The sequence below is a fragment of the Bos javanicus genome, chromosome 8 (genome assembly GCF_032452875.1).
Source record: "Bos javanicus breed banteng chromosome 8, ARS-OSU_banteng_1.0, whole genome shotgun sequence".
Classification (NCBI taxonomy): Eukaryota; Metazoa; Chordata; class Mammalia; order Artiodactyla; family Bovidae; genus Bos; species Bos javanicus.
The window spans coordinates 49,077,372-49,104,931 of NC_083875.1; the positions used below are offsets into that span (position 1 = coordinate 49,077,372).

The following is a 27,560-nucleotide window of genomic DNA, read 5'->3' on the forward strand; positions in this document are numbered from 1 at the left end:
ACCTAAACTTGAGGAATGGCAGGCAAGACGAGATCATCCTATACTTCCTCCTACACTTGTTCTGACCCTTCGGTCTGCCCCACCACATTGTGATAAGTATGTGGTGGAGTCTTTCCATGCATGCTTTTTTAATATGTTGTTTAGTTGCTAAGTCATGTCCAACGTTTTTGTGACCCCATGGAATGTAGGCCACCAGGCTCCTCTGTCCATGGGATTTCCCAGACAAGAATACTGGAGTGTTGCCATTTCCTTCTCCAGGGGATCTTCCCGACCCAGGGATCAAACCCATTGCATTGGCAGGTGGATTCTTTGCCACTGAGCTACCAGGGAAGCCAGTTTTTTTTGTTGTTGTTGTTTGTTTGTTTTTTTACCATACTCACATTCAATTCTATTCACTGAGAGAGACAGAGAAGTAAATAGTATAGAAGATTCTATTCTTTCTCTCACTCCATTGGGTGACCTCTGAGTTCTGAGTGAATTTGGAGTGGAAGAGACACGTGGTATTTCTTGTGAAGTTCAATTTCTTGAAGCCCTTCATCTCACCATGCTGAGTATTATTTTGGGACGTAAAGATAAGTATTTCTTTTACAACTGGGGCTGGAAATGGAAAACACTTATTCTAGCTAAAAGGACAGTGATGGAGGGTCTATTCAACTTTACGTGAATTCTGTTTTAGGCATGTATTTCAAGCTCTAATCCTCAGATTAGATGCTGCATTTTCTATTGATAATATCTCCCTGTTCAGGTTATAAACAATGATTCCTTGATGTTTCTTTCAGGAGATGACCGAAATATTGAGGAGGTGTATGTGGGCGGAAAGCAGGTGGTTCCCTTTTCGAGCTCAGTGTAAGGCCCTCGGTGTCTACAAGTCTTCCTGGGGTAATGCAGTTCTGTACCTTCTCATGCCCACGTGGAGTTAGGAGTCAAAAAACAGTACCTTGTTCTTGGGGGGACTATCTCCCTCTGTGTCTAGTTACAGTATTCACTTGACAAATCTTTTGAAGGAAGTTGTGCTAATTCTCAGCTCTGGCTGGGAGGATTAAAAATTTCTCCTTTTAGAACTGTTTAAGGTTTACTTTAAAGCTCAAACAAGGGAATGTTATTACTGGTGGTGTTCTTATTATGGGATTTAAATAAAATCTATTTCACATTTGGAAATGTGGAGAAAAAAGGATATTCCTATAAGGTTAGTTTCAGCTAGTAGATGTGAAAATTGGAAAACAGAAAATGAACCAGTGAGTATATTTTTACAAGGGAGAAAAAGTTAAGACTATGGAAAACATTGGAAAATCACTTCGGATTGTGTTTGAAAATTATATACTGAGCATACTAATTTAAAAAGTGAATCTGTTGAATTTTAAAATGTGTTTCTAGATTGACCTTGTGTTCTAGAAATTTGCACTTAATGGCATTTGCTTTTCAGAGACATGTTATTGTTGTGCTTTGCCTTCTTACGGGATGAAATGTCAGATATTGAATGCCACATGCTGTCTTAATATAGTTCTGTGCTTAAGTGTTTGACAGAAGTTGGTTATTAAAGATTTAATGTCTCTTGGGAATATTATTCACGTAACTACATAGCATAAATAGCTGTACTTTTGTGTACTTTAAAATACCTTAGAGTATAACTGTGTGATGCTATTATTGCTTCAGTTTTATCAGAAGAGAAACAAATTCCATACTGCACTGTTGTGTAGATTGGTGTCTTCATAAATTGGGGCAAGTTCTGGGCATCCAGAAGGTGTCAGTACTAAACGGAAGGGTTTCATTGTGATGACCTGTCCTCCCAAAGAACTATTCCACAGTCATTGGAATAGTCATTGGACTTTCATACTCATGTCAATCTGTTAGAACTTTAAAATGAAGGAAAAATCCTATTTGATAAATATTATTAAAAATCTTTAAACCCTGCATATTGAAATTACTCTATTTTCAATTTTACCTTGCCTTTTTAATTCCTAATAATTTTCAAGACATTAGAATTCTAGGATGATGAAAAATATTTAGATGCCCCACTAATGTTTATATTAATAGGACTTAATCTGTACTAGACATCTAGAAACAGTAAACAAATAGTGTTTTTATGCTTCCTAATATAGTGTGCTTTCCTATAACCTAGAATTAAAAACAAATTATGACTTTATGATAAAATCACTAAGAAATATTGATATTTAAATGCTATATTTAAATGCTATACTAAATGTTATTTAGATGCTATATTTTTCTCATTTAACTCCAAACCCTATAAACCAACAAGAAAAAGGAGATTTTCTTAATATATGATAACACTCATACCTAGGGCTTAGAGCTGACTCCTTATTATCACCTCATAATAGAGAACTATATGTAATATCACTAACTCCATATCTACAGAATGAAGAAGAAAATTTCTTCTCTGGTATGATAAATTTTATTCTTATACAGTTATGCTAATTCAGTAATCATTTGCTCAGTCTCCGGCCTCTCACCCCCGGGGAAACACTTCCAGACTTGTGCATACACTTCACATAAAGACAGAACAAATTTTGGTTTTATAGAGTTTGTGTTGTGAGGTTAACTCAGTAAAAACCCAGTTTCCAGTCTTAGTCTCAGTCTTCCCAGAATTCCTCGCTACAGAGCCATGTCACAGATGCCCCAGCAAAGCTCGTTCCATTTCTCTCTAGTGCTGGCAGGTGTGTTCTGCTCTATCTCCTCAATCCCTGCCAAAGGAACCTGGTTACCCTAGTGTCTAACCCACATGAGTGGGCAAAGGAATTTGGATGACATGCAAGATCTGCTAATCAGCAGAAGCTGTTCTTAGCCTTGGAAAGATCGCACACGTTACCTTCCCGAAGGATGTACATTTTGATGCTGAACATTAGTTTTCATTTAGATTTAGGTCGCATGTGCAGTAAATGTAAGTGTAGCATCAGAAGCAGGAAGAATGGCCATATACAACCAGCCTGCCAAATGTTAAATTTAGCCCTGATAATATATTAGGACCTGAATTTCTTTTCTAGTAAAAATAGAATGTGTTAAAATTTGAGCTCCCTGCATCACTTATGTGTTTTACTTCCCCAAGTACAGTATTCCTGAATGTTGCATATGCTTTTTGTGGTAATCCACTCCAGTACTCTTGCCTGAAACTCCCATGGACGGAGGAGCCTGGTGGGCTGCAGTCCATGGGGTTGCTTAAGAGTCAGGAATGACTGAGAGACTTCACTTTCACTTTTCACTTTCATGCATTGGAGAAGGAAATGGCAACCTACTCCAGTATTCTTGCCTGCAGAATCCCAGGGACAGAGGAGCCTTGTGGGCTGCCGTCTATGGGGTCGCACAGAGTCGGATACAACTGAAGTGACTTAGGAGCAGCAGCAGGCATTAGACATACACATGCCCAGATGTTCTGCACTTTGAAATGTTGCCTTTGCTCAATGTGGGTTGACTTTTGAATTGCAGAGAGGCAGTATTCCAAGTCAATTCTATTTATCACTTTATTTTGAATATTTTGGTCCCAGACAGCAAAGGAAGGATTAAAACATCTTCACAGCCCCCTCACCCTACTCTGCACTATTTGCCTCAGGTTTCATGAGATTTTTAATAGAATATACTTTAACAGGTAAAAATGTATTCGATAGTAGAGACTATCATACATTTAAAAATATTTTTGCAACCAGAACACAAAAGCAGGCTAATTAGCCAATGTAAATTTAATTTTCAAAAGAGAGTAAAACGTAGGATTAGCACAGAAGAGGTTGTCCTTGTAATTATAAACTGAGACCAAGGAAACTCTGTCTCCTTATTTATTAGCTCAGCTTCTTCTGATTTAATTGCTGAAGGTTTTAGAATCCAAGAGAATATCTTGGAATAAGCTTCCTTCATGCTAGAAGGAGGTCTTTCTAAATTAATATTATGATCATTGAACCCCATTGGATCTTTTTATTTCTGTGAGGATTCTGCATGGTCAAGGAAGGAAGTTGATGGGAAACACCCCTTTTATACTTAGTTGATCTGAGGTGTGGCCTTGAATATCCCCGTCTGCAGCTACCACTGAGATCTTAGCAGGGAAACAGTGGCTGTGAGATCCAGCAAAGAATTTTAAATCTTTATTCCCTTCCAGACTCCTCCTGTTTTTCAGTTTTTCACCTCAGAGCCAGGTATATGGAAAGCTTTAAAAGCCAGCTAGCAGGCCTGTTGTATCAATTCTACCCTGTGCTTGCTATTCACGGAAGATATTCAGAGCTGGATTCTCCTGTAGCCAACTGGACAGAGATGATGATGCAAACAATCACATGTTTGCTTGTTTGTTTTTTAAAAGTGTTCTGAGTTATTAAAAGGTAGACTAAAAAATGAGTCATGGGCAGTGTCTTGAAGTAATTTTCAAATTGGTGGACTGTAAATTTTTGAGGTTTTTTTCTTTGCAATTTCAGATCTATTTAGCCACTGTAGGTATGACTTTGGACCCTGACACTTTAATGTCTCTCAAGCATGGGAAGAAGTGCAGAAATGAACTGACAAATGTTAGAAACCCTGGCATTTGTCTCCTGCATGTTTTCACTCTCAGCCCCTCCTTCCTTCCCCTCCTACAGTCCTGAGTGTGAGAGATCAGAGGTGAGGGGTTAATTTGTAAATCTGGTCCAAACTGAGTGAAATGCAAAAGTTGAACAGGCCAATCATGACACTAAATGTAAATCCCAAGATGGTTTCCACAGTCCACAGGATTCAAGTGACTTGAACCATAGATGATATATGGTATTGATTTACCTGTTCACTTCCTACTCAAAAGTCTGTCAGAAAGCACTTTCTTAAAATTGAAAACTACTTTACATTGTATTAAACTTCTGATCGCTGCTCTTAAGAATATATACATGTATGTATTCATGGGGACATTTTCCCTCAATGTTTATATGATTTGTTTATTGTTCCTGTGCTGTGATCTCTTTCTGCTTCAAACAAAAATAAATGAGGTTTTGTGTTTATATGTTTCTGTTGATGTGAGTTCTGTCTGATAGAAGTGAGATTCATTTTACAATGTTTTTCTCCTTTTAACATGAATTTTAAGAGATTGAAAGGGGTCAACTGTATGGTGATGGATGGAAACTAAAATTTTATGGTAAGCATGTTGTATACAGAGGTAGAAATATAATGCTGTACACATGAAACATATAATACTATAAACCAATACTATCTCAATAAAAAAAGAAATATCATAAACTGTAGAAAAAATAGGATATTTAGCCGTGGGCCAACATGTATCTTCTATCCTATAATAGTCACCATACATAGGTTTTTAAAAATTAAGCTGAGCTATAATGTTCATCCCTTTAGATTCAGATTAGTATTGCCTTTGATTTAAGCATAGTTGATATTTCATATGACTGGAATCTACCACAAAAAATACTCTACATCCAAAGACATAAAGATGAAACCACATGAGGCAATGGGAGGGGTGTACTTTGCAATGTAATTAAATCCCATACTACCTGGGTGGGTGACCCACAATCTAGAGACTAATTACATCACAGAAATTCTCCCACAGAGCTGAGAGCTCTGAGTTCCACATCAGGCTACCCAGTCTAGGGGCCTCGCATTGAATGGAGGAGCCCTCAGCAGATCTGGCTTTGAAGGCCAGTGGGGCCTGATTGTAGGAGCTCCACAGGACAGGGGTGGGGGATGGTAGGAAACAGGGGCTCCGCTTCTAGAGGGCACACACAAGGTCTTGTGCACACCAGCATGCAGAGCAAATGCAGCTGACTTCCTTCCTTGAGCCTGAGCCAGACTTATCTGCTGGTCTTGGAAGGCCTCTTGTGGAGTTGGGAGGAGGGTGACTGTGGATCTGTCTGGGGTCAGAAAACCTGGTGGCGGAAATATTGGTGAATGTACACCTACTTGAAGAGAGTACACCTACTCTTCCAGGAGGCAGACATATTGCTTGCATCATTAGCACAGAAACCTGCCCTCACCCAATGACCTGTAGGCTCCAGGGCTGGAGCACCTCAGGCCAAAGAGCTATCAGGGCAGAAACAAAGACCCATCAGCAGACAGGCTGCCTAAAGACTTCTTGAGCACACAGTCACCTCTAGACATGCCCCTTGACATAGCCCTGCCCATCAAAGGGCCAGATTGAGCTCCACCTGCCAGTGGGTGGGCATCAGCCCCTCCTACCAGGAAGCCTGCACAAGCCTCTAGACCAGCCTCACCCACTAAGGGGCAGATACCAGAAGCAAGAAAACTATGATCCTGCAGCCTGCAGAACTGAGTACACAAACACATCAGAACCTACCCTGAGACCCTGATCCTTGGCCTTTGGGTGATGAGAGGACACTGTACTTCTGGGAGGGGCACATAAGACATCCCTCACAGAAAGCCACTTCTCCAAGGCCAGGAAACATAACTAAGCTACTGTACACATAAAGCACAAATAGAAATTTAAACAAAAGCGAAGGCAAAGGAATATGTTTCAGATGAAGGAACAAGATAAAACCCTAAAACAATAACTAAGTAAAGTGCAAATAGGTGATCTACCTGAGAAAGAGCTCACAGTAAAGAACCCTTTACTTTTGATTGTAAAGACAATCAAAAACTCAGGAAAAGAATTGAAGCACATAGCAAGAAGTTACAAGAAGTTTTTTTTAACAAAGAGAAAATATAAAGAACAACCAGAGTTGAACACAATAACTGAAATGACAAATACACTTGAAGCAATCAATAGCAGAATAAATGAGGCAGAAGAAAGGATCAGTAAGCTGGAAGACAGTAATGGAAGTCACTGCTGTGGAACAGAATAAAGAAAAAAGGAATGAAAACAGTTTAGGGACCTCCGAGACAACATCAAACACACCAACATTTTCATTATAGGGGTCCCAGAAGCAGAAGAGGGAGAGAAAGGACCCGAGGAAATATTTGAAGAGATAATAGCTGAAAAATTCCCTAACATGGAAAAGGAAACAGTCACCTAAGTCCAGGAGCACAGAGAGTCCCATACAAGATTAACCCAAGGAGGAACAGGCCAAGACACACAGTAATCAAATTAACAAAAGGATAAAGAGCAAATATTAAAAGCAAAAAAGGAAAAGCAACAAATAACATACAAAGGAAACCCCATATGGTTATCAGCTTGTTTTTCAGCAGAAACTCTGCAGGCCAGAAGGTAGTGGCATGATATTTTTTAAATGATGAAAGTGGAGAACCTACACACAAGGATACTCTACCCAGCAAGGCTCTTGTTCAGATTTAACAGGGAAATCAAAATCTATACAGACAAGCAAAAGCTAAAAGAATTCAGCACCACCAAATCAGCTTCACAGCAAACGGTAAAGGCAGAAAAGAAAAGTCCACAACTAGAAACAAGAAAATTATGAAACTACTAGAGCTCAAGAAGGGAATGGCTACCCACTCTAGTGTTCTTGGGACTTCCCTAATGGCTCAGATGGTAAAGAATCTATCTACAATGTGGAAGACCTGGGTTAAATCCCTGGGTCAGAAAGACCCCCTGGAGAAGGGAATGGCTACCCACTCCAGTATTCTTGCCTGGAGAATCCCATGGACAGAGGAGCATGGCAGGGCTACAGTTCATGGGCTTGCAGAGAGTCAGACACAACTGAGCAACTTTCACTTTTCAGAAACAAGAAAATTACAAAACTACTAGAGCTCATCAATGAATTCAGTTACAGGACAAATAAAGTTACAGGACACAAAATTAATACACAGAAATCTTTTGCATTCCTCTATACTAACAACAAAAGATCAGAAAGAGAAATGAAGGAAATAAATCTCATTTACCAATGCATCAAAAAGAGTATTTAGGAATATATCTCCCTAAGGAATCAAAAGACCTGTCCTCTGAATACTGTAAGGTGCTGACGAAAGAAATCACAGAAAAACAGAGACTTCAAACTATGCTATAAAGCTACAGTAATAAAAACAGTTTGGTGGGACTTCCCTCATGGTCCAGTGGCTAAGACTCCATTCCAATGCAGGGGGCTCAAATTCAATTCTTATTCAGGGAACTAGATCCCACATGCTGCAACTAAGACTTCAAATGCCCCAACCAAAGATCCCACATGTTGCAACTGAAGAACCTGTATGCCACAGTGAAGAATGAAGCTTCTGCATGCCACAACTAAGACCCAGGACAGCCAAATAAATAAATAAAAAAAAGAAAACAGTATGGTACTGGCACAAAAACAGAAATCAATGGAACAGGATGGAAAGCCCAGAAATAAACCCATGCACCCTATGGTAAATTAATCAGTGACAAAGGAGGCAAAAATACAGAACGAAGAAAAGACAGCCTCTTCAGTAAGTGTTGCTGGGAAAACTGGATAGCTACAAGTAAAAGATTGAAGTTAGAACCTTCTGTAACATCAGACACAAAAATAAGCTCAAAATGGAATAAAGACTTAAATGTAAGACTGGATACTATAAAACTTTTAGAGGAAAACATAGGCAAAACGCTCTTTAACATAAATATTGGAGCATTATCTTTTTTGAATCTATCTCCTAGGGTAATGAAAATAATTAAAAAATAGAAACTAATTAAACTGTAAAGCTTCTGCACAGCAAAGGAAACCATAAACAAAATGAAAAGACAACCCACTGGATGGGAGAAAATATTTGCAAATGATGTGACCGACAGGGATTAATTTCCAAAATATACAAACAGCTCATGTATCTCAATTAAAAAAAAAAAACAAACAACCCAGTCAAAAAATGGGCACAAGATCTAAGCAGATATTTCTCTAAAGAAGATATATACATCACCAAAAAGCGCATGCAAAGATGCTCAACGTCACTAATTATTAGAGAAATGCAAATATAAACTACAATGATGTATCACCTCATTCCAGTCAGAATGGCCATCATCAAAAAGTCTACAAATAACAAATGATGGAGAGGGTGTAAAGAAAACGGAATCCTCCTACACCGTTGGTGGAAATGTAAGTTGATGCAACCACTATAGTTTTCTATAGAAGGAGGTTCCTCAGAAAACTGAAATAGAACTACCATGCTGTGCTGTGCTTGGTTGCTCAGTCATGTCTGACTCTTTGTGATCCCATGGACTGTAGCCCGCCGGGTTCCTCTGTCCATGGGGATTCTCCAGGCAAGAACTGGAGTGGGTTGCCATGCCGTCCTCCAGGGGATCTTCCCAACCCTAGGATTGAATCCAGGTCTTTTTGAGAAAATACTTTTGATTTACCTTTTTAGTTTAACTGCTGTTATTTAATTAATGCTGTATTTGTTCTTATTGCCTAAAACAGTATTTTCCAAATATAGATGGTTTAAATATAATTCTTATGAATACATTATTTTCACTTCAGTTTTATTTCTAGATAAATAAAAATTATTATTTATATCATCTAGAATCAGAAGGTGTAAGTATTTTATTTTGATTGAAATAAAAAGTCCACTATATTAATCCATAATTGAGAGAGGTTTGACATGACTGGATGAAGACATTTCAAACAATAAAGATCATTTCTATCTTCTATGAGATTTATTAGAAGTTTATAAAAGTTACTTAATATTTATATCAGGTTTTCATTGGTTTCAAATACAGTGCAACCGCCCCCCAAAAAAACCCCACAAAAGACCTAAATAACAACACCCACAGCTAAATTTAGTAATATTTTTATTAATTTAATCCTGAATTTTCTGGTTATTTTAGGGGAGTTGACATTTTGCAACTGTTTGTTCCTTTTGTAACTTTTCTTAGCCCTTATTTTGCTTAAGATATTCTTTGCTATTAAATATTTCTAAATTTTATGCAGTCGAAAGTCTTATGAAAGGGGAACACATGTATACCTGTGGTAGATTCATTTTGATATTTGGCAAAACTAATACAATTTGTAAAGTTTAAAAATAAAATAAAATAAAAAAAAAAAAGAAAAAATTGGACATGTTCTCCTGCCAGCAGGCGGCCATTGCTGAACTGTCCTGCACAAAAGGTGACAGTCGTTTCCTCCACACGGGATGCTCTCCTGTGACTCCGCCTCCCCACCATCACAGACAGTTGGCCAAGTATTTGTATTTGATTCAAGCTAGATCCAAAGATCTCTCCCTAGAATTGCAGGTCTCGAACCCAGGTCTCCCGCGTTACACGTGGATTCTCTACCAGCTGAGCCACAAGGGAAGCTCCTAGAATTATAATTCAAGACCTAAATAAACCAAGTGGGTTTATACTAGATTATTTTCAGAGGCTGAGTATATATTTCCACTTGGGAGTGGCTGTGTAAAGCCATCAGTGAGCCAGATGAGTAGGCAGATTCAGTCTATAAAGAGAAGTACTGTGGAACAGGGCAGACCTGTGCAGAGAAGCGAAGACAAGAGACTGTGTGGCCCAGAGGAGAGCAGCTATGTTGGCCTCATGATAACTTGTTTTCACCCTCAGCTGAGGCTCCCAAAGGGCCTATGTGTACTTGTCATGGGTCCCATAAAATTCCTTAAATTTATTCTATTAAATCCTATTTGGCTTTATTTACTTATTTTTGGTAATCACACAACTCTTGAATAAAGACTTGTCCGCCATATTAAAATGGAATTTTAAAATTCCTTCTCAGGCAGTTGTAATCCTGGCAAACATTATTTAAGGCTACTATGGGAGTTGAAGGGTGAGACGTGTCAGGGGTTCCTTACACCCTTCTGACAACAAGTTAAGAATTAAAAGTCTTCACCGTTGAGGTGAAACAAGCTTCTGTTACCACAATTAGTTGATCTGATTACCCTTTTAATATTCTTTATGTTTCCACTAAATACCTATGAATAATCCTCTGCACTTAAATAGCTGCCACCTCCCGCCTGCTTCTCAGTTACATGCCAGTAGTAGCTGAATGTCTCTCATGGTTTACAAGAGGAGGGAACAAACAAGTGCCTTATGGAGTGGACTCTGCAGTCTTTGATAGGACAGCACCAGTTTTCCGGAGGTGGGACACCGCAACTAGATTACTTCCCACTCTGAGGAGGAACAGGTTTTCCTGACTTCCTCTCCTACTACTTTTCTTTTAAAAGTGACAAGTAAAACTAAGATTGAGATAATAATAATAGCAAACAGTGTGCACTTTGTCAGGAAGGAATAAACTTTCCTCTAGTCTTCGAGGTTCTTCTGGCTGGCCTAACAATTAAATTGACATGAGACAGGTGGCACAGTGCTAAAGAACTCGTCTGCCAATGCAGGAGACGCATGAGACGTGGGTTCCATCCCTTGGTCAGGAAGATCCTCTGGAGTAGGAAATGCTACCCTGCTCCAGTATTGCCTGAAAAATCCCAGGGACAGAGAAGCCTGGAGGGCTACAGTCCACGGGGTCCATAAAGAGTCAGACAAGACTGAGAGACTGAGCATACTGCAAGACAGATTAACAGGAGAAAATCAAACAAAATGTTCAATAACATGTATACATGGGAGAGAGCCAAAAAAACTGAGTAACTTGCCAAAATGCAAGAATGTATACGATTAGTTCAAAGTGAATGAAACTGGCCTCTGGGTATAAGGTACAAATTGGTCTTTTTCAAGTACAAGTTGAGACTGCAAGCGATCCAAGATGGGGGAAATGTTTAACCAGTGCACCACCTAGTGGCCAAAACTTGAACAGTTTGCTCTGTGAAACATGGTCTCCCTCCAAAAGGGTCAAGTTGCAGAGGAAAAAAGAGGCTAAATTAATTTTATCTTGATATCCAGAAAAATATAAATTCATAATCTTAATAAAATAATAAAACAAGACAAGAAAATTTAGAGTATTATTTTTCTATCAGGAAGTTGGAATTTTTTACTGTACAAGGAAATTAATAAATAATCTCTTAGGTTGAACCCAGACTCTATAATAGACCACACATAAAATTATATTCTTGATAGAAATCAATGTAATCTAGTTACTGTCCTAATAAGGGCAATTTCATATGGAAAAAAATATGATATCCAAAATGGCTTGTTGAATCAATTCGGTACTTGGAAGATAAAAGGCAAAGATTTGTCTATCAGAAAGGAATCTTACTTGTGGAAATACTGCAAAATAATGAATTTCTGTGGGCATACTAAAGCTGGCTTAGAAGTAGGAATCCAGTACAAATTGTTTTACACATTCACCATAATAAAATTCACCAACACTGCTTAGAGTTTGATCAACTATTTTAGATGCATGATTCAAACCATAAAATTTGTTCTGGCTTAAGTTAAAGGTATCAACCCGTCTACCAGGGTTAGATAGTCAAATGAAATCATCGTCTGAGAAATGGAGAATGGTGCTTGGGATGGTCCCAAGAAGGATATTAAGAGTCAAGTCTTAGAATCTCAGATTTGGAAGGAAACTTTAAAGATCATCTTGTTTGGCCAGCTAGCTGGAGCCTGAATCCCTTCTTTAACATCTCCAACCATGGAGATACAACTTTGTGTAAGCCCTGAGAGTGATGGGGAGCTCAAGACTACATCTCAAAGCTCTTTCCATTCTTGGACCTCCAAGTTGGAAAATCCTTTCTTGAACAGAGAAAACCTTGCAACTGCTTGGCCTACCCCATCCCATTGTGAGAGGGTTAACAGATAGGAAGGCCAGAGGCCCCCCAGTGGTACGAGGAAATAAAACTATGCAGACTTTTTTTTTCTTCTCTACACAAAATTTCGAGGGGAAAAAAATGTCTACCTCTTGCAGTTTATTTCCTCCTGCTGCTTGGAGACCTCTGGGCTTCCTACCCGTTAACCCTTTCAATTGTTAACCCTTATAAAAACAAGTCTACTGCACCTGCATGTGGCAATCTTCACATATTTGAAGATATCTACTATGTCCCCCTGAAGCACTTTTTTTCTCCAGATGAAGCATCCTCAGTATTTTATATTTCACTGTTCTTCATCTTTTCATCATTAAGACCACCTCTCTCTGGGGGAGAATGGATCAGTCAGTTCAGTCGCTCAGTCGTGTCCGACTCTTTGCGACCCCATGAATCGCAGCACGCCAGGCCTCCCTGTCCAGAATGGATACATGTATATATATGGCCGAGTCCCTCCACTGTTCACCTGAAACTATCACATCACTGTTAATCAGCTATGTGCTGTGCTTAGTCGCTCAGTCGTGTCTGACTCTTTGCGACCCCATAGACTGTACCCCGCCAGGCTCCGCTGTCCATGGGGATTCTCCAAGCAAGAATACTGGAATGGGTTGCCATGCACTCCAGGAGATCTTCCCAACCCTGAGATCGAACCCAGGTTTCCTGCATTTCAGGCAGATTCTTTACTGTCCGAGACACCAGGAAAGCCCAATAATGCTGGAGTGGGTAGCCTATCCTTTCTTTCTCCAGGGAAATTTCCCAACCCAGGAATCAAACCCAGGTCTCCTGCAATGTAGGCGGATTCTTTACCAGCTGAGCTACCAGGGAAGCCCATTAATCAGTTATACCCCAATACAAAATAACAAGTTAAAAAAAAAAAGATCTCTTCTCCCTGAACAATATCCATTACCCCCCTTTAAATATGTTGCCATAAATTAAAGGTAGGTTTTTAAAGTTGAGTGGCCAGCAAAGAAAGATACAAATATCAAATCCTTCATTCTGGACCAATGTTCCTCAAAATATGTTCCCCTAGAATACAGGTCCTGGGAGATGCCTCAGGAAAAAAAGTTTCTGTGGCCAAATAAACTTGGGAAATACCACAACCTTTATCCATGTCCCCCTTCCCCTAAAGATTCACTATTTATAATAGCACATTACTAATTTTGAGTTCTTCAACATGGTTGGAGGGTGATTCTGTGACCTAATAATTTTGTTTACCTTTGTATTACACATTATTTATGAAACTTTTAGGCCACAGAACCATCTTCCAGACATTTTTCTCCATAAGATGCCTATTAATATTCCACTAATATTTAATGACTTTTTGAAAAAAAATTTTAGATACAAGACTTTAATCTACTTTTGGTATTAGACCACATGACACTATAGATGCATTCTGAGCTTTACTATCTACCTAAACTTTTTATTCTCTTTCACACTGCTCTGTTAGGTCCCATGTCCTCTTATCATCCTAGCACTGGAGTTTCAGATCCAACCACTGGACTTTTCCTTAACCCCTACTGAACTGCATGGTATTAGAGTCAGTTCATCTTTTCAACTTATTAGTCTTTAGAACCAGAGTTGACTTGCATACCAGTTTTGTGCCATCTTCAAATTGATGAGCCTGCTTCCTTTCATCCTGAGCAGGCAGTCACCATGCCTTATTTCATCTTTGCAACATTATTAGGTGATGATGCCTCAAAAGCGATGGTAATTGAGAGTCAGGCAATATTAATCCTGTTTATAGAGAAAAAATCAGGTGGCCAAGCTAGTGTCCAAAGGTGGATGTTAAGGAACCATGCCCCCCAGTATTCATGCCTCTTACATACTGAGTCTGGGCTAGACCTTTGTCTTACTTTGATCAACAGAATGCAGAAGTGATGCTGTGCTGGTTCTGGGTCTAAGCCTTAAGGAAGCCTGGAAACGTCTGCTTTTGTGCTTTGGGAGAGCTCTAAGCCACAATTTAAGAAGTATGGCTGAAGAAATTTATTAAGGAAACAATTTGGAATGACCACATTGAGATGAAGTCCTGAGATTACATGGAGACAAGAGAGAGGGAGACAATTTTTCCAGCATCCCAGTTAATGCCATACATGTAAGCAAACCACCTTGGCTATTTTAGCCCAAGAGAGCCTCCAGATGACCACAGTCAGTCCCGGATGCCATCACACAGAATAGGAGAACTCCCCAGCTAAGCTTTATTAACCCACAGACTCATGAGAGAAAATAAAATAGTGGTTGTTTTAAGCCATTCTATTTGGGGAATTTTTTAATAGTCCAATCAACAACTCAACTGGCAGAGTAATATGTACAGTTATGGCAGTTATCAATTTATTGCCTGTCAACCTCAAATTCATCCTTTGTTGGCTAATCTGTGAAAATGCAACTGACCCTTTAAACGTTCTTCCTTTGGCAGTTGACACAATATTAAGTTTCATTGGTAGATGATGCTGGAGGAGACATTCCAAGAGGAACTCCAAGGAACACAGCTTTCCCCACAACTGGGCATCAGTTATTTTCTCTAGCTCTTGACTCAGGCTGAGGTGACATGGCTAGGAGGCCCTGACAATGCAGACCCACATCCCAGCCTGGGCTGCTTCCCACAGGCTTTCCTCAGCCCCACAGCTTATCTTGTTGTTTAGTCGCCAAGTCACGTCTGACTCTTTTGTATGGACTGTAGCCCTCCAGGCTCTTCTGTCCATGGAATTCTCCAGGCAAGAATACTGGAGTGGGTTGCCATTTCCTGTATATATACACACACATGCACACATGTATGTGTATATACACACATACACACACATGCTGTGAATATTTGCCTACTTCAAGGAAGGAAAATTGGAGGGCAGACAGGTTAGTTACTGAACTATACTTTATATACTTCTATACTGTTTGAATTGCTGGCAGGCAACAGTGAACACTCTTGATTTGGGCTTCAAACTGATCCAAAATGTCACGGTCTCTCTTTGGCTTGTTACTGACACACATTTCTGTAGATTTTTGTTTTGATGATCACATAAAATAAGCTGTTCATTAGAGATCATACACAAATCCACAATCTATTACTAAATCACATATACATAATCGTCCACACATACTAATTTAACAAAGACAATGCAGAGTGACACTGTCTAATGTCAGACTTCCTAACATGTCTGATATTATGTTCCCTGGGAGGGAGGAACAGTTAGGATAGGCAGGACCATGGGTCTTTTGCCCAAGCTAAGCAAGTCATAGTTAAAAATTCTGATATTTCAATTGTCTAAGTTGGGCATGATTTATTATTGTCATTTGGGTCAAATTGTTTAGCTGATAATGAATGTGACTAATGTCCTCCTATGTAAGAAACTGACACAATCACAGTGATGTGAACAAGGTAGAATTGGAAAGTATGTTGTGTGCAAAAATGCAAATCGGAGTACATCAGATGCTTTATTCAACTGGGATATAACCCAGTGTTCAACTGAGAAAATGAATAAAGCATATTAAACTGATCTGCCTTTGTGAATTTTAAAGTGTATGACAAGCTTTGCATGTATCTCAAGTGTCATTAATGGTGCCACTCAGTCCAATTATAAGAGTTTCACAGGCACCTTGCTGTGAATAACTGAAAACAATGTCAACTATCTGCTTTCCTAAAATTACTCTATCTTAAGGTCAATAAAAATGTTTTCACATTTGCTAATTCACATTTTTTTCTGTCCATGAAGATAATAGGTTGATAATATAGTCAGGCCTTTGTATCGAGGATATGGAACACCAGAGATAGAGGGGGCCACCTGTACTGGCCATAAGGGACTTGAGCATCCACAGTTTGGTATCTGTGGGGATCTTAGAACCAATACCTTTAGATACAAGAGATGACTGTATACTATTTACTTATTGTAATGAAAACTGCTCATTATTATTTAGAGACTTGATTATCTTAGAAAGGATTTGTCTTTCTAAGGGAAAGGGGAAAAAATGAAATGCACCTGATATGTGTTTTAAGGCTTTGAGGACAGATGTGGGTTTGCCTAGAGATGTAGACATTTACAACTTCTCAATCCAAAAGAGGCTATGTCATTGGTATTGATCAGGATTCCCTGTTATAAACAACAGAAACTGACCTGGGCTAATTTAAAGGTAGCTGTTTAAAAACTCATCATGAAGAACCAGGTTGAGAAATCGGGCATTATCCAATGTGAGTCTCACTGGCTGGAACCACAACCAAATAGGAACGGTCTGTTCAGGGCCCTGATGACACCACTTTCAGTGAAGACAGCCAGTGCTGAACACCACGGGGTGCTGTTGCCATTGTGGAATGCCAGCAAGCTGAATGATTCTAACTGCCCTTCTGCTGGGTTCCTGGGCATCTGATGGGCCAGGTCATGTCATGTGCTCCTTCCTCTCTAAGGGGCATAAGTCAGAAGACTTCATCCTGAGTTTCCTCAGTGAAGCTGGGGTACACCATGCTGAATGGGGGATAAAACAGGGGGTTGACTGTGATGACAGTCTGGATAAAGTGAAAACTGCCTACAATAGTTCTCTCTACAGTGTAGGCAAGTACGGACTACAGATCCCATTATACTTCTTCTTATCTCCCAGAGTAATGTTTTTGTTCCTCACATCAAATGCACTGCCTCAGCTCCTTCTTCCTTCCCAAGCCCCAGAACTCCTGATCTGCCGGTAATTTTACTCTCCACCCTGCAACTACCATTTCCTTCCATTTTATGTTAGATCTTTCTTCCAAGGTCATGAGAGACAATACTTACTGGTGTTTAAAAAAGGATGAACAGAAGTGCAAAGAGGTGGAGGCAGAAGGTCATCTGCCCAGGACAGTCCTTGTTCTCACTGTCAGAGCTGCAGCAGGAATGATGTGTGTTCTGATATCCGTGGTCAGAAATCTGAATGCACGGTGATACAAATGGACCAAAGGTGAGTTCTGCATACTGTCCTGAGTTTACTTCTTCACAGCAGCCTAAGTCTATTAGCCCAAAGTCCACCATCACCAAATTCAAATATTTATGCATCCAATTGCTTTAAATATAGGCCAACTAAGGATGGAGACAAGATGCTGGAGCAGAAGGATGTGAGCTCACCTCTTCCTACAAAAACACCAAATCACAACTAACTGCTGAAAACCACTGATAAAAAGAAAGAAACACTAGAACCTACCAAAACAGATATTCAACATCTGAAGACAAAAAAGCCACAATGATATGGCAGGAGGGGTGCAATCACATTACAATCAAATTCCCAAACCTGCTGGGCAGACAACCTACAAACTGGAAAAGAATTGTACCACAGAAGTTCTCCCATGGGAGTAAAAATTCTGAGCCCTATGTCAGGTTCTCCAACCTGATGGTCTGGCAATGGGAGGAGGAGATGCAAGAGAATCTGGCTTTGAAAGCCAGGAGGGTTTGACTGCAGGACTTCCACAGGATTGGGGGAAACAGAAACTCCACTCCTGGATGGCACACAGAAGGTCTCGTGTACACCAGGATCCAGGGGGGAAAAGCAGTGACCTCATAAAAGCCTGGGCCAGGTATACCTGCTAGTTTTGGAGGGTCTCCTGCAGAGGTGGGGAGTGGCTGTGGCTCCCTCTGGGTACAAAGACACTGGTGGGGGCAGTTCTGAGAAGTATTTCATTGGATTAAGCCCTCCTGAAAGCCAGCATTTTCTCATCCAGACCTCCCCACCCAATAGCCTGTAGGCTCCAGTGCTGGGACACCTCAGGCCAAACAACCAACAGGATGAGAACACAGCTTACCCAACTGCAGGCAGGCTGCCTAAAGTCTTTCTGAGCACACAGCTGCCTGTTAAACACAACCTTTGTCACGGCGCTGCCCACCAGAGGGACAAGATTCAGCTCCACCCTCTAGAGGGAAAGAAACAGAACCTCCCACTAGGAAGCCCACACAAGCCTCTTAGACAGCTTCATCCACCAGGGGCAGATAGCAGAAGCAAGAACCTAAATGGGAAAAGAACTTGGATACATGTAGACTTCTTGGGCTCCAAAATCACTGCAGACAGTGACTGCAGCCATCAAATTAAAAGATGCTTACTCCTTGGAAGGAAAGCCTTGACCAACCTAGACAGCATATTAAAAAGCACAGCTATCACTTTGCCAACAAAGGTCCATATAGTCAAAGCTATGGTTTTTCCAGTAATCATGTATGGATATGAGAGTTGGACCATAAAGAAGGTTTCACGCCGAAGGACTGATGCCTTTGAATTAAGGTGCTAGAAAAGATTCCTGAGAGTCCCTTGGACTGCAAGGAGATCAAACCAGTCAATCTTAAAGGAAATCAACTCTGAATATTCATTGGAATATTCAACAAAATGAGTCTGAAATGCAGTACTTGAGTGCAATCTCAAAAATGACAGAATGATCTTGGTTCATTTCCAAGGCAAACTATTCAACATTATAGTAATCCAAGTCTATGCCCCAACCACTAATGATGAAGAAGCTGAAGTTGAATGTTTCTATGAAGACCTACAAGACCTCCTAGAACTAACAACAACAACAAAAAAGATGTCTTTTCCATCATAGGGTGCTGTAATGCAAAAGTAGAAAGTCAAGAGATACCTGGAGTTATAGGAAAGTTTGGTGTTGGAGTGCAAAATGAAGCAGAGCAAAGGCTGACAGAGTTTTGACAAGAAAAGGTACTGGTTATCATAAATACCCTCTTCCAACAACACAAGAGATGACTCTAAACATGGACATCACCAGATGGTCAATACTGAAATCTGATGAATATATTCTTTGCAATCAGAGATGGAGAAGCTCTGTACGGTCAACAAAAACAAGACCTGGAGCTGACTGTGGCTCAGCTCATGAGCTCCTTATTGCAAAATTCAGACTTAAGTTGAAGAAAGTAGGGAAAACAACTAGGCCATTCAGGTATGACCTAAATCAAATCCCTTATGATTATATGGTAGAAGTGACAAATAGATTCAAGAGATTAGATCTGAAAGACAGAGTACCTGAGAACTATGGACAGAAGTTCATAAAATTGTATAGGAGGTGGTGATCAAAACCATCCTAAAGAAAAAGAAATGTGAGAAGGCAAAATGGTTGTCTGAGGAAGCCTTACAAATAGCTGAGAAAAGAAGAGAAGCAAAAGGCAAAAGAGAAAGGGAAAGATATATCCAGTGGAATGCAGAGTTTCAGAGAATAGCAAGGAGATATAAAAAGCCTTCCTAAGTGATCAATGCAAAGAAATAGAAGAAAACAACAGACTGAGAAAGACTAGAGATCTCTTCAAGAAAATTAGAGATACCAAGGGAACATTTCACGCAAAGATGGGCACAATAAAGGACAAAAAAGATCTTAGTGACCTGGATAACCATGATGGTGTGATCACTCACATAGAGCCAAGCATCCTGGAGTATGAAGTCAAGTGGGCCTTAGAGCATTACTACCAACAAAACTAGTGGAGATGATAGAATTCCAGCTGAGCTATTTAAAATCCTAAAAGATGATGCTGTTAAAGTGCTGCACTCAATATGTCAGCAAATTTGGAAAACTCAGCAGTGGCCACAGAACTGGAAAAGGTCAGTTTTCATTCCAATCTCAAAGAAGGGAAATGCCAAAGAATATTCAAACTACTACACAATTGCATTCATTTCACATGCTTGCAAGGTAATGCTCAAAATCCTTCAAGCTAGGTTTCAACAGTATGTGAACCAAGAACCTCCAGATGTACAAACCGGATTTAGAAAAGACAGAGGAACCAGAGATCAAATTGCCAACATCCGTTGGGCCACAGAAAAAGCAAGAGAATTCCAGAAAAACATCTACTTCTGCTTCATTGACTACGCTAAAGCCTTTGACTGTGCGGATCATAAGAAACTGTGGAAAATTCTTAAAGTGATGGGAAAACCAGACCACCTTATTTGCCTCCTAAGAAACCTGTTTGCAGGTCAAGAAGCAATAGTTTAGAATCGGACATGGAACAACGGACTGATTCAAAATTGGGAAAGAAGTACATCAAGGCTATATATTGTCATTCTGCTTATTTATATGCAGAGTACATCATGCAAAATACCAGGCTGGATGAATCATAAGTTGGAATCAAGACTGCCTGTAGAAATGTCAACAACCTTAGCTACGCAGATGATACTACCCTATCTAATGGCAGAAAGCGAAGTTGAACCAAGGCGCTTCTTAATGAAAGTGAAAGATAATGAAAAAGCTAGCTTAAAACTCAACATTTAAAAAATTAAGATCATGGCATCTGGTCTCATCACTTCATGGCAAATAGATGGGGATAAAATGGAAACAAGAACAGACTTCATCTTCTTGGGCTCCAAAATCACTGCAGATGGTGACTGCAGCCATCAAATTAAAAGATGCTCCTCTTGGAAGAAAAGCTATGACAAACCTACACAGAGTATTAAAAAGCAGAGATATCACTTTGCCAAGAAAGGTCCGTACAGTCAAAGCTATGGTTTTTCCAGTAGTTATATATGGATGTAAGATTTGGACCATAAAGAAGGCTGAGCACTGAAGAATTGATGCTTTTGAACTGTGGTGCCAGAGAATACTCCTGAGAGCCCTTGGACAGCAAGGAGATCAAACGAGTCAATCCTAAAGGAAATAAACCCTTAATATTCATTGGAAGGACTGATGCTGAAGCTCCAATACTTTGGCCACCTGATGTGAAGAGCTGACTCAATGAAAAAGACCCTGATGCTGGGAAAGATTGAAGGCAGGAGAAGGGGATGACAGAGGATGAGATGGTTGGATGGCATTATCAACTCAACAGAGTTTGAACAGACTCCAGGAGATGGTGAAGGACCGGGAAGTCTGGCATGATGCAGTCTATGGGGTAGCAAAGAGATGAACATGACTTAGCCACTGAACAACAAAATTTGCTGAAGCTGAAGCTCCAATACTATGGTCACCTGATGCAAAGAGTTAACTCATTGGAAAAGACCTTGATGCTGGGAAAGACTGAAGGCAAAAGCAGAGAGGGTGGCAGAGGATGAGATAGCTAGATAGCATCACAGACTCAATGGACTTGAATTTGAGCAAACTTCTAGAGATAGTGAAGGACAGGGAAGCCTGGCATGCTACACTCCATGAAGTTGCAAAGAATTGGACATGACTTAGTGACCGAACAACAACAATATATATCCCAACTAAGCCTATGTTTCCAATCTAGAAGCTGCTTTTCATCTCTCATGAAACTACACCAAACAATTGCTGGCCATATAGAAGATCAAACCCACAGCTATAAAAGACTCCAAAAGGTCTTAGTCTCTGCTGTCTTTCAGAGCTGTCTGACTCATTACTTCTGAATGACACTGTCTTGACACAAAGTCCCTTCTCCAACTCCCCTCTCCCCTGATAGTTCTCTGGCCCTCTTCCCCTCTGGGTGGTGGCCTGCACTAGCGTCTCTGGAAGACCTCCTGCTGTGAGGGACATCCTTTCTCACATAGCCCTGTCCTAGAGGTGCCCAAGAAGCATACTGTCCAACACTATCCTGGTACTGGCTTTTCCTTGATCAGCTCTGAAATTCTCAGACACACCATAGCACATTGCCTTATCTTATCCATTATTCAGAACTCCTCCAGGATCAGGACTAAATGTCAACAGAACCAAGGGTTAAACAGACTTCTGTGTGCTAATCTGGAAATATAACCATCAGAAATAAGTAGAATAACCAGCTGTCTTGGTTTTCCAGGGCAGAGGGTGTTCTCAGAATGTAGAACTAATAGGGCTAAAACTTGAAAAGCCCCAGCTAACCTGATGCTGAGAAAGACTGAAGGCGGGAGGAGAAGGGGACAACAGAGGATGAGATGGTTGGATGGCATCACCGACTTGATGGACATGAGTTTAAGCAAGCTCCAGGAGTTGGTGATGGACAGGGAAGCCTGGCATGCTGCAGTCCATGGGGTCACAAAGAGTCAGACATAACTGAGCAACTGAACATCAATGAGTGCGTCACCTTAGGAATAACTGCTGTTTTTATGAGAAAATACTTTCTGCACTCCAAACAACTGATTTCAAGTCAACTTAGTGAATACAATCTTTGGCAACAGCCTGTCAGAAACTATTCGGTTCATCTATTCAATGTATTCAGGCTTATCAATAGGGCAGACATGGATATCTTAATATGATTTTCTGACAGCTTCCACTGGAAGTCTTAAAATTCAGTAATATTTTATAGAGGCCAAATTGTGTACAGATGTGAAAATTGGTCCATAAAGAAGGCTGAGTGCCAAAGAACTGATGCTTTAGAATTGTGGTGCTGGAGAAGACTCTTGAGAGTTTCTTGGACAGCAAGGAGATCAAACCAGTCCATCCTAAAGGAAATCAACCCTGAGTATTAATAGGAAGGACTGCTGCTGAAGCTCTAATGCTTTGGCCACCTGATACAAGGAGCCAACTCATTAGAAAGATTCTCATGCTGGGAAAGATTGAGGGCAGGAGGAGAAGAGGGTGGCAGAGGATGAGATGGTTGGATAGCATCACTGACTCAAAGGACATGAATTCGAGCAAACTCTGGGAGACAGTGGAGGACAGAGTATTCTGGCATGCTGCAGTCCATGGGCTGCAAAAAGCATGGGACACGACTTAGTGACTGAACAACAATAATAACAAAAACCTACAGTACCAAGGATACAAGAGAATATCCATGACTTGGCTAAATCAAAGGAATATTTTATAGTGGCTTAAGGAAAGAGCCAAGAAATAGCTAGTGTCTTTCTTTAGAAACTTTTCATTAAGAGTTTGATTATTTCTGATTTCTGGTCAAAATTCATTGCAAGCAGGCAGGTGAGACAATGCTGGCCAAGGGCACACTTCACAGGGCAGATGCCCTTAGAGTCTTGTGGTAAATTTTGTCACCAACAACATTTCAAGGTCAGCTCTGCAGGTGGGAAAGACTCATGGCTGAAAACTGCTAACATCCATGAAACCAAACTCAGAGTCTTCTGAGTCATGCACATCAATTTGGGGGAAGCATCATACTTTTAGGAATTCCTAAATCTATTTTTTTGTGACCAGAAAAAATAAAAACTAAAACTAAAAAAGCCCAGCTCTATGAGAAATGTTCCCTAAATTCCTACTCCTTGCATAATACACTTTTAATAGAACATCATCTGAATCTATAAAAGCCAAGCTCATCATGATGTCTGTTTAGTTAGGGTTTTCCCTAGAAACAGCCTAAGAAAAGCACACGAGTGTAAGCAGTTTATTGAAAGGTGATCCCAGGAAGCAGGAGTGAAGGAAGTGGGAGTGCGAATGTAAGACAGGGAAGGAGGAAAAGCCTGTATAGGGATACATTATCAAGGTTACCATCATGAGCAGTATGGATTCAGTCCTATTGGGAACACTGAAAAGCACACAGTTTCTGTGAAAGGGGAATCTGGGAGCAGCCCAGCTGGGCTGTTCTGGCTGGCAGTCTTTCATAAGGTTGCCATCAGATGTCAGCTGAGGCTCTCCACAGGGCTGCCTGAACATCCTCACAGCATGGCAGCTGGCGTCCCCAAAGCAAGTGATCCAAGAGACCAAAATGACATGAGTGGTACATTTCATGATGTAGCTTTCAGAGTCATACATGGTCTCTTCCTCTCTATGTTATTGGTCACACAGGCCAGCTCTGATTCACTATGGAAGAGACTACATAAGGGCATGTATTCCAGGAAAAGAGGATTATCTTGGAGGCTACCTACCACTTAGCCTCAGTTTCCTTATTACTGGAAATTATAGGACTATCTCATAGGGTTGTTGAGAACACTGAATGAGATAATGCATATGAAATGCTTAAACCATTGCTTGATATAATAGATGCTTAATAAATATTAGTTGTTACTAACAGGAGATGCCAAGAATATACAGAAGAACTGTACAAATAACCATAATGGTGTGGTCACTCACCTAGAGTCAGACATCCTGGAGTAAAGTCAAGTGGGCCTTAGGAAACATTACTATCAACAAAGCTAGTGGGGGTGATAAAATTCCAGTTGAGCTATGCTTTTGCTCATGATGCTGTTAAAATACCGCAGTCAATATGCCAGCAAATTTGGAAAACTCAGCAGTGATCACAGGACTAGAAAAGATCAGTTTTCATCCCAATCCCAAAAGAAGGGCAGTGCCAAAAAATGTTCAAACTACCAGACAACTGTGCTCATTTCACATACTAGTAAGGTTATACTCAAAATCCATCAAGCTTGGATTAACAGTACATGACCCAAGAACTTCCAGAGGTACAAGTTGGATTCAGAAAAGTCAGAGGAACCAGAGATCAAATTGCCAACATTTGTTGGCTCATAGAGAAAATAAGGGAATTCCAGAAAAACATCTATTTCTGCTTCATTGACTTTGCTAAAGCCTTTGACTGTGTGGATCACAAGAAACTGTGGAAAACTCTTCAAGAGTTGGGAATACCAGATCACCTTACCTGCCTCCTGAGAAACCTGTATGCAGGTCAAGAAGCAACAGTTACAACTGGACATGGAACAATGGAATGGTTCAAAATTGGGAAAGGAGTACGTCAAGGCTGTATATGGTCACCCTGCTTATTTAACTTATATAAAGAGTACATCACGTGAAATGCTGGACTTGATGAAGCATAAGCTGGAATTATGATTGCAGGGGAAAATATCAATAACCTCAGATATGAAGATAACACCACTCTAATGACAGAATGTAGAGGAACTAAACAGCCTCTTGATGAGGGTGAAAGAGGAGAGTGAAAAAGATGGCTTGAAACTCAACATTCAAAAAACTAAGATTATGGCATCTGGTACTATCACTTCATGGCAAAGTGGAAAAAGTGGAAGCAATGACAGATTTTCTCTTCTTGGGCTCCAAAATCACTGTGGATGGTGACTGCAACCATGGATTAGAAGACACCTGCTTCTTGGAAGGAAAGCTATGACAAACCTAGATAGCATATTAAAATACAAAGACATCACTTTGCCAACAAAGGTCCGTATAAAGCTATGATTTTTCCAGAAGTCATATATGGATGTGAGAGTTGGACCATAAAGAAGGTCGAAACTCTTAAAAGTCGCTCAGTCATGTCTGACTCTTTGCAATCCCATGGACTATACAGTCCATGGAGTTCTCCAGGCCAGAATACTGGAGTGGGTAGCCATTCCCTTCTCCAGGGGATCTTCCCAATCCAGGGATCAAACCCAGCTCTCCCGCATTGCAGGTGGATTCTTTACCAGTTGAGCCACCAGGGAAGCTTGGCTGAGCACTGAAGAATTGATGCTTTTGAATTGTGGTGCTGGAGAAGACTCTTGAGAGTTCCTTGGACAGAAAGGAGATCAAACAAGTCAATACTGAAGGAAATCAACCCTGAATATTCATTGGAAGGACTGATGTTGAAGCTCTAGTACTTTGGCCACCTGATATGAAGAGCTGGCTCACTGGAAAAAACCTTAATTATAGGAAAGATTGAGGGCAAAAGGAGAAGAGGGCAGCAGAGGATGAAATGGTTGGAAAGCATCACCGACTCAATGGACACAAACTTGGGAAAACTCTGGGAGATAGTCAGGGACAGGGAAGCCTGATATGCTGCAGTTCATTGGGTCACAAAGAGTTGGACATGACTTAGCAACTGAGCAATAACTATTGTTACAAGTCTCTTCCTTCTACTCAGTGGCAAACCATCTTCACAGAAGCCATACACGAATTTATAGTCATTAGTGACCACATTACCAAAAGAGCTTGAGACTGCTCTGAATTAAATAATCTAATGTAAAATTTAAGCTTTGAAGAGCAGCTGGTTACCTGGAAGCTTGAGAGCTCTCTCAGCTCGAAAGCTGTGGTATGATTATCATTGCATTCATAGATCTGTATCCAGTTCAAACTCTCCTGGCACCACCCTGGTCAGCTAAGTAACAATCACCTGAGAACTGATGAAGCTTATTCATCACATGGTGAGAGGGATGGGAGCAAAGGAGAGGACTTCTGGCCCACAAGGAAGCCCTTGATCTCCACTCCCGTGGCTGTTACCTGGCTTCTTTGGAATCAGAATAGTTATCCTGATGACTTCTTTGGTTTGCTGCCTATTCTTTGGGGATGCTCTGTAGATAGATTTTATTACTTTATGTCTCCCAAAGCTGTTCAGAGCCTCACCTGGTCACATGTTAATGTATTCTCCTTTGTCCTATTCTTGGCAAGAAAAAAGCTCTTTGATTGCTAGAGATACAAAATACCTCCCTTGTCCTGTTGTACTTTTGGGGATAATGTGACAGAGCAACTTGTTCCTTTTCTCCCCCTACTCTCTATTAAAAATTGTATTTGCTTTCCTGTTATTTGGCCATGGCTGGGTGTTTGTTTTCACATCTAATAAAAAGCCTTTTGCCCACAGCAGTGGTTCTCAACCTTGGCTGTTCATTACAATGGTCTGAAAGCTTTTAGAAATCTCATGGCCTGGCTGCACACCAGACCAATTACATAAGGATCTCTGGGCATGGAACCCGGGCATCAGTATTTTCTCCAAGTTCCTAGGTTGACTTCAATATGCAGCCAAGGCTGAAAGCATTGATTCTTAAACTTTTAAACCTTAGAACCCTATCATTCTTCAAAATCATTGGGCCCCCTGAAGTGTTCTTGTTTATGTGGATTATATCTGTAGAAGTTTGTAGTGTTAGAAACCAGAATATAAAAATTCTGTGTGTTAAGTTAGTTAAAAATAACAGCAGCAATAAGCCCATTATGTGCACTGAGTCACTTCAGTCATATCTGACCCTTTGAGGCCCTATGGACTGTAGCCTGCCAAGCTCCCCTTGCATGGGATTCTCCAGGCAAGAATACTGGAGTTGGTTGCCATTTCCTAATCCAGTGGATCTTCCTGACCCAGGGATCAAACCCGTGTCCCATGTCTCCTGCATTGGCAGGTGGGTTCTTTACCACTAGCAGCACCACCTGGGAAGCCCAAGCCTATTATACGTTAACATAAATAACATTTTTATGAAAAATAGCTGTACTTTTAAAAATAAAAAATTTAGAAGAGAAGCACTGTCTTACACGCTTGCAGGTCTTTTTAATGCCTAGCTTAATAGAATACAGTAAGATTCTCAAATCTGCTTCTGTATTCATTCTG

The 27,560-nt window shown here is 40.4% G+C and overlaps 1 protein-coding gene and 1 long non-coding RNA gene across 4 annotated transcripts in view; one reads left to right on the top strand and one right to left on the bottom strand.

Annotated features, from left to right (window-relative positions):
• The window catches only part of GDA (guanine deaminase), a 126,739-nt gene extending 121,781 nt beyond the window's left edge, over positions 1-4,958 (top strand). Inside the window, exon 14 of one of the 2 annotated variants that reach the window (XM_061425547.1) lies at positions 377-771. In XM_061425547.1, coding sequence (XP_061281531.1) covers positions 377-399 — 23 coding nt within the window. In that variant the 3' untranslated portion in view covers positions 400-771. The other variant, XM_061425546.1, reaches the window with a different exon arrangement.
• The window catches only part of LOC133252702 (uncharacterized), a 112,317-nt gene that overhangs the window by 37,975 nt on the left and 46,782 nt on the right, over positions 1-27,560 (bottom strand). The window lies entirely within an intron of this gene.